The sequence below is a fragment of the Bison bison genome, unplaced genomic scaffold, assembly GCF_000754665.1.
Source record: "Bison bison bison isolate TAMUID 2011002044 unplaced genomic scaffold, Bison_UMD1.0 scf7180017864500, whole genome shotgun sequence".
Lineage (NCBI taxonomy): Eukaryota > Metazoa > Chordata > Mammalia > Artiodactyla > Bovidae > Bison > Bison bison.
Window position 1 is genome coordinate 5,318,288 of NW_011495059.1, and position 8,064 is coordinate 5,326,351.

The 8,064-nt window shown below is 50.9% G+C and overlaps 1 protein-coding gene across 1 annotated transcript in view; it reads right to left on the reverse strand.

The window, feature by feature from the left end:
- SLC32A1 (solute carrier family 32 (GABA vesicular transporter), member 1) overlaps positions 1-152 on the reverse strand; it is an 8,545-nt gene extending 8,393 nt beyond the window's left edge. Inside the window, exon 1 of the mRNA XM_010829241.1 lies at positions 99-152. Coding sequence (XP_010827543.1) covers positions 99-152 — 54 coding nt within the window. The remainder of the gene's footprint in view (positions 1-98) is intronic.
- Positions 153-8,064: the final 7,912 nt, after the last annotated feature.

Here is an 8,064-nt window from a genome sequence, read left to right on the forward strand (position 1 = left end):
GTCCCTGGCTACCCCCTCCAGAGTCCGGGAGCCTTTCAGCCCCAGATCCTCTCGCCAAGGACTGGTCCAGATGCCCGGGAAGGCAGCAGGACAGTTACCTGTCTCCGGCAGCGCGGGCCGTCAGGGCATTGCTCTGTCTCCCTGGCACCCATCACTGGCATTTGGACCTGGTTGCAAGCTCCCCCTTGAAGGCAGAAGGGTGCGGCAGAAGTGGGGGGACCACTCTCAAGCAGGCTCAGCCCCGGCCTCGGTCCCTGGGGCTGTCTCCTCCCGTCCAAGGATGCCGAGATGGAACTGATTCTGCGGGTTGTTCGCCACCAGCCGTTCTCCAAACGTGCAGAATGAAGGCGAAAGGTTGACTGTTTGCTACTCTTTTCGTTTGGGAGTCTGGAAGGAGGCAGAACGGAAGGCACCTGTCGACAGCCTCGAGGCGGGTCTGCAAGTGCTGGCGCCGCGGAAAGGCGCAGCCAGTGCCTGGCACAGAAGAAAGAAAGACTCGCAGAGGGCCCAGGGGCAGAGGCGCGCGGTGCGATCCGACCCTGCTGGCCCCGTGGCCGCCGCGGGCGGTGCAAACCTAGACTGTTTCTGTTGAGTGGGTGGCATGTGTGTGCGCTCGAGAGTAGGAGACCCAGAGACAAAGACCACACGGTATCAGCTATTGCTCCGGGCCGGATCTGAGTGGACTCCGAGGGTGAGATTTGGTAACCGTGTTTATTCTGTGAACGTGTAGTCCTGCGCCTCATCTAAGCCCCTGTGTGCACAGAGCTTGTGTGCTGGATTGTATGTGTAGATGCATTCCCGAATGAGTTGCTTGCGTTTTTGCCTGTAGGAGTCCTTTTGTAGTCGTGTCTCCGTGCGGGTCCGCGGCTCCATGTGTTCCCAGCTGGGATCCTTCCCCAGGACTCAAGCGGTAAACAGCAGCGTCAGCGACCTGGCCCTGGCAGCCGAGGTGGAGGAGAGCTAGTGGCTGTGACTGGGGGTAGGATGGGGAGAATTCGAAGGAAACGAAAAGAAAAGGGCTCCTAGTGAACCCCTTCCCAAAACCCAGGCTCTCTGAGAACCCCCGTCTCCGTCTCTCCTGCTGTATTTCTAGATTAGCTCACGTCAGCGCACAAGTAGGGCGGCCTGAGGGCTTTGACCAGTTGGAGCTGCCAGGGCAAGACAGGCTTCCCTCTACCCCCCTCCCTCTCCTCGCCCCCACCCTCAGCGCCTCACAGCCTCTGAGACTCTCCTCTCCAGATAGGGAACCTCCACCACATTGGGCAGAGATGTTGTAATCCCTTCTAGGGACCGTCTTAAATACCCCCTTCCCCAAGATCCTGCCTGGCAGAAACCAAGACAGAAATTGTCAGTCTGTCCTAACCTGAAGCATCCTTCCAGCCACTGTGACAAGAAAACCTTTCCACAGAGCCCTCTCCCAAACCCAGATCCTCCAAACAATGATGGGACTCAGAACAAAGACAGGACAGAGGTCCTTCCCACTAAACAGAGATTCACTCCTCCAAGGAGGCTTTAAAGGAAAAAACAAAAAATTCTGATCTCCTATCCCAGGAATTCACCCTATACAGAGACCCTGCCCACTTCCAACCCCAGATGCTGGAGAGAGAGAGAGAGAGAATCTTTTACCTACAGATTATTAGAGACAAAAATCTATATCACCTAATCCTCATCACTCCCTTTTCTGTTCTTGGTGAAATTCTTTAGTTGCACAGATGATCCAGGGAGGGACTTGAGTCCCCTAGTACAGTCTTCCACTCCATACATGCTCAGACCTGAAGATGGTCATTAATGCCTTCTTTGACAAGTGAATCAATAACATCTATGCATCAGTTCAGTTCTGTTCAGTTGCTCAGTAGTGTCCAGCTCCTTGCAACCCCATGGATTGAAGTATACCAGATTTCCCTGTCCATCACTGACTCCCAGAGCTTGCTCAAACTCATGTCCATTGAGTCAGTGATGCCATCCAACCATCTCATCCTCTGTTGCATGTCTCATGCATTAGTTGGGCATTGCCAATTCGTGTGTGGATTTTATGAGGGTCCAGAGTGCTTATTCTCTCTTTCCTTTTATCTGGTGATGTTCACTGTTGTAGGACCCAAGGTGAAGTTCTCTTAGTAGTGAGAAGTGGGACTCATTCATTCACTCATTTATTCATTGATTCAGCTAACCTTCTTGAAGCCCTACTGTGTGTGTGAGAGATTCTCTTCCAGATGAAGATGATACAGGCATGGCCCTGTCACTACTCCTAACCCTAGTTCTTGGGTCCGGGTGGGGAGAACCTCAGTGAGAACTCAGGCCAATCACCCTCTCTGTAGTGTTTTAAACCACCCCTGAAACATCCCAAACAAAGCCTCACTTTCATTCTCATTGTACAGACAAGCCAACCCAGGCTCAACAGGAAGGTGTCCCGATCAAGGTCACACAGAGTCTAGGTTAGAGCTGGGCTAAGATATAGGAGCTCTGATGCTCCACTGTGCTTCCCCTCCACGATCTCATCTTGTCCTTCCATGCCCTCTCCCTATTTGTTTGGTGTTTGGCCACCCCACTGTCCAGAGAGACACAATTCAAAATTAGACTCTAGTCCTTCCGGCTGCAATCAAATGCCAGCCATTGGGGGAGGAATGCCTCTGTTTCCCTCCTCTCCTGCTGTTGGCAGTAAATGCGGGCTGAAGGCTGGTGTGGCAAGCTCCTGAACAGCCCATCCCTTATGGCAGAATCCTGCTCCATCATGTGCTAGCCATGTGACATCAGATGACTCACTTAACATCTCCTAGCTTCCATTTGCTCATCACTAAAATGTGAAAATAGCAACAGACTCCTAGAGTTCTTGAGGGGGATTCAACAAGATTGTGTATGTAAAATTATCAGCATGTGCTAAGGGCACAATACGTGGTAGCGATTATTATTGTTGTTGTTATTACTATAACCTGGTGGCCATTTTTCATTGTTTGGGAGGAAAGTGAGTGTACAACAAGAAAAAGCCTTGCGATTGGGGCTGAGTCGAAGTGAGCTGAATGCACTCCTTCTGGCTTTGCCTCGCCTCCCTATCCTCACCCCTTCCGGTCCTGGGCTGACCTTCAGGGAAAGGGATGAAGGACAGGAGGAGGGCAAAGGGCAGGGGGCCTGGCAGGCAGCCTCAGGAGACCACCAGGATGACCTACCTAGCTCGTTATGAGCCAGCCTGTGCTCTAGTGAAGCTGTCGGCCTCCAGATTCTTCCACTAGCTCCTCTAGGGCCACCTTCAAGAGAGAAATTTGCCGCCACTTGGCCCCCTGAGTTGAAACACAGCACACACATACACACATCTGCTCACACACAGAGTGTGACAAGCCAGTTGACAGATGCACTAAGAAATGAGGACCAACACACAGACTCAAGTACATCAGTAGATTCACACAGATTGACGGAGCAACACACACAGGTCAGACACCGGCCAGCACATCCACACGCTGATAGACACCCAGACACAGGAACACACACACACACAGATTCACAGCGACCAATGAATTGTCAGGCACCCACAGAAGCAAGAATACCCCCATGTGATCACTGAAGGGGAAAAGAGGAGAGAACAAAGAGAGGAACAGGGCAAAGGAGACATAAAAAGGAAAATGCTAGAAGAGGCAGCAGGGAGACAGAGCAGGACACGCCAGGCAGTGGCAGCAGCCAGTGGGGCACAAAAGAGACAGAGATGCCACAGGCTTCCTCTTGGCCAATGTCAGAACCTAGTTCTGTGACTAAGACAATGGGGTAGGGAGGGGGGGTGAGGGAGCAGGAACAGTCCCTGTTGTCTGTCCTGGGAGTGGGGGTGGGGGCTCCCCTCCCAGGGCCACATAAGGTCCCACCCTCTGGGGGGACTTAGGCTGCCCGAGAGGGTGCAGTGAGGGACTCCCAGGACCCCCGCCAAGTTCTATGAACTGTATTCTGAATCAGTCCCACCACCTGGAGCCCAGGGCGGGGGTCCCTCTCCCATCATGAGATTTTTTTTTCTATTTTTGATGGTTTTGGTACCCAAAGGGTTAAACACCTGGCTAGCACAGATGGAGGACACTTTGGGGGGAATAAATGGGGTTAAATAGAATCAAGCTTATCTCCCGGAGCAGGCAGCACCATGGGGGTGGGGCATGGAGCCCTTGAATTAATGGCCTGGAAAGCCAACATCATGAGCATCATTTCGGGGCTGAATGATTACAGACAGACCCCCTCCTTTTCCTTTTTCCGAGTATAGACGGTCGTGAGCCTTTTCCTGCCAAAGGGGCAGCCACTGACTCTATAAATCACCCTCTCCCCTTCCCCCGCCCCCGTCAAGCTGGGGCATTGGCTTGAGAAAGTCATGCCAGTCTTGCCTCAAACCAGTATCAAATTTCCTGATGCTGTGTCCGTGGGCACCAGGGCTGAGAGGGGGCCTCAAGGCTGAGGGCTCCAAGTGGGCAATCCCTACCCAGAACAAAGACCCCAATTCTTCTCCCTTCGGTGAGACAAATCGGGGGCACTGTGGATGGTGAAGATGCTATCTCTGCTGGCTCAGGGTAAAACATATTAAAATATATTAAATGATTTTTTAAATGCTGGCATTTTTCCTTGTGGAAATAGAAAGCATCTCATCTCTGGAGGCATGCAGGCAGAGGCTGGATATCCTCTTCGAGAGCAAGTGGAGTCCAGCCTCAGGGCAAGAGAGGCTGGATTCCATGACCTCTGGCCTTCCAGGTTTGTGCCTTTGTGTGGATGGTTCTGAGAAGAGACCAGGGAGCAGGGGACACTGGGGACCCAGCCTGGCCTGGCCTTGAAACCAGAAGAAGCTGCCTGTAACTGAAGAAGGAGCCCTGGATCGGACTTGGTGGGTTAGACCAAGAGTTCCTGACGTTATGAGAATGCAGTTTTCTATCACATTGGGAAGCAGGAAGAATGGTGACCTCATTCCCCACTGGGTCCCCAGTGCACAGCAGACGCTCAATAAACATATGGGTTGGATTCCATCCACATCCCAAAACCATTCCCCCACCCTGAACTTTTAGGATAATTGGTTAAGAAAACACATCCAGCTCTGAAGTCTGAGTTCTGTAGCTCTGCTAAATGGATTCCTCTTTTATGCTTACATCACCCTCTACATAGTTGAAGGTCAGTCATACGTAGACACGTATGAGAATGATTTTTGTACAGAGAGGGTTTGGGGTACACACCTATATTCAAGGACTCTTTGCAAGACCTCTCAGCAACCTTGGGCATACTTGGGTCACCAGTTATAACTGGGAGAGACGGCTGAGGTGGAGGCTGTGACTCCAGTGAGCCTTGCTGCTAGGCCCCTGGACTCCAGGAGTGCAAAGGTGCTGTGGGTCTGACCTGGACCTTCAGACCTGTTGGTGCAGAGCTAACCTTTAGTGAGTGCTCTTTGCCTGCCAGGCATTGTTGAAAGCACTCTGGGGATTGTCTCCTTAAATGCCCACAATCCTTAGGTTCAGCAGCTGTCATCTTCAGAGGTTTCAGGTAGGAACCACAGGGTTGGACATGGGGAGATGGTGCTGGTTGGGCACAGGCAGGGAAAGGGGGAAGGTTGGAAGGATGGTGGGAGTGGGAGATGTTAGACTTAGGGAGCCAGGGGAATTGGGGATGAGCCTTGCTTAGAAGGATCAATACTGGTCAAAACCTTCCCTCACCCAGATAACCCATTTCCCTGAGTGATATGAACCAAACTGTGTCCTCTCATAATTCATTATGTTGAAACCCTAACCCCCAAAGTGACTATTTGGAGATAGATCTCTATGGAAGTAAGTAAGGTTAGATGAGGTCATAAGGGTGGGGCCCTGATAAAATAGGATTGGTGACCTTATAAGAAGCTGTACCAGAACTTAGTTGCTCTTTCTGCCATATGAGTACTGTGAGAAGGTGGCCAGCTATAGACCAGGAAGAGAGTCTTCACCGGAAATCAACCCTGCCAGATCTTTTTTTTTTTTTAATATTTATTTATTTGGCTGCATCGGGTCTTTGTTGCAGCACTCCAGCTTCTCTAGTTGCAGCTTGAGGGCTCCAGAGTGCATGGGCTCAGTAGTTGCAGCACACAGGCTTAGTTGCCATGAGCCATGTGGGATCTTAATTCCCCGACCAGGGATCAAACCCACGTCCTCTGCATTGGAAGGCAGATTCTTAACCACTGCACCACCAGGAAAGTCCCAACCCTGCCACATCTTAATCTGAGACTTCCAGCCTTCAGATGGTGAGAAAATAAATGGTTGTTGTGTAAGCCACCCAGTCTGTTGTATTTTGTTATGTTGCTCAAGCTAAGACACTGAGGGACCTGCCAGCCCCTGGCTAGCACTAGTTCAGTGGCCTAAGATTTTTCTAGGTCACAGCCTCCTTGAACATCTGATGAGGCTGAAGATCTTCTCTCTAGAGACACACACAAAATTTTAAATCCTCTATAGCCCACTCATGATGGCTCTATGACCTCCAGCCTAAGGGCTCACTCTAGGAGTTTCTTTTCCGGTTCTGCTGAGAGCTGGAGTCAGGTGAGACATCAACATTAATAGTTAGCCAATGCTTATTCCATGCCAGGTTCTAGGATGAGTTGCTTTGTCTGTGTTTCTCACTGTTGCCTTATAGCATCTCTATGAGCTTGGGTTGGTTTCATTACAGAGGAGGATGCTGGCATACAGAGAAGTTAAGTAACTTGCCCAATATCTCACAGCTAGGGAGTGGATCCAGAATTCAAATCCAGAACCAGAGCTGATCTTATAATGTCTACTCTCTAGGTGAGTCCACCAGGAAGGGCTCAGGCCTTGGACTCCGGGGAGGGATTGAAGTCCAGATGTGGCTCCCACTGGCCAAGCAGATCTCCATGTCTGCTCTTGGGCCTGCTCCCTGCACTAACAGATGTATATGTCTTCTCTAGCCACATTCATCTTCCTCCCAACCACCCAGGCATCTTCTCTGGGACAGGGAGTCGGGGGAGGCACAGTGCAGGCATATAGTAGGTACTCAGAAGAACTTGCACACTTCACAAAAGTCTGGGTGGCCTTTGAGGGCTAGGCCCTGCGTCCTGGGCTTTCCAGTCCCAAGAGCGCATGTTTCTTCCTCCACAGGATGGCTTAGCCTAGCACGGCTGATAAGGGCTCCTGGGATATTGCTTCTTACCCTGGAATGTATGGACTCTCACCCAGAATTGATGGATTTTATGTTGTGTTATTTTACATCTAAACAATCTACCAGCAGATTCTAGATCCCCAGGATGACCAAATAATGCTTTAATTGTCATAGGCCTTATGACAAAACGACAGAGGAGGACCAAATGCTGCAGCATACAGAACCATATTCCCTGTGCAAGTGGCGATTTAATTTCAGCAAGGCATCATCCATCACGTGAAATTAATCGTGTCATTTTGAAATTTCTGGTTTTGTAGCTTTGTTCGTGTCACATGGCTACACTGTGCTTGCTTTTCCAGTTGTATAACGCTAAAAGGATAAGGATTTATACCCAGCTTTATGTTTGTGCATATTTCAGTAAAATCGTAATAAAGATAATTTGTCAACTGTTGGGCAGGGGCTGTGATTTTTTCCCCCCCTTTAAAAGCGGCTCGTGTATTAGCCAAGTGTGAGAAGCGTGCGTTTAATTCATTCTGACCAAGTAGAAAATAAGCTTCACACATTGATGCCCCCCCCACCACAACCCTTGTCACCTGGACGGGTCCCCATCCTCGGCTCGGCTCCCCCACTGCTGCCTTCGAGGGGAAATATGACAGCGTAATGAACAGTGGTACGACGTGCTATAAAAAGGCAATTAAGGGAACTATTGGACTGGGACAAGCCAGCGTGACCTGGTTAATAGCTCTGAGCGGAGCTGGGCTGTGGGGAGGGGGAGGGAAGGGGGGAAGGGGCTTGCTGTTTTACTGTGAAGGGCTGAGCTGAGCTGCTGCCCACTGCCTGCCAGGTACCCAGGGAACCCACGACGAACAGGTCCAGAGACAGCCCAAGGGGGAGCTCAGCTCCAGAGTCCCCTCTGCCACTCCTGGCTGAGTGACCCAGGCAGACGACTCAGGGTCCCTGAGTTTCAGTTTACTCCTCTGTTAAATG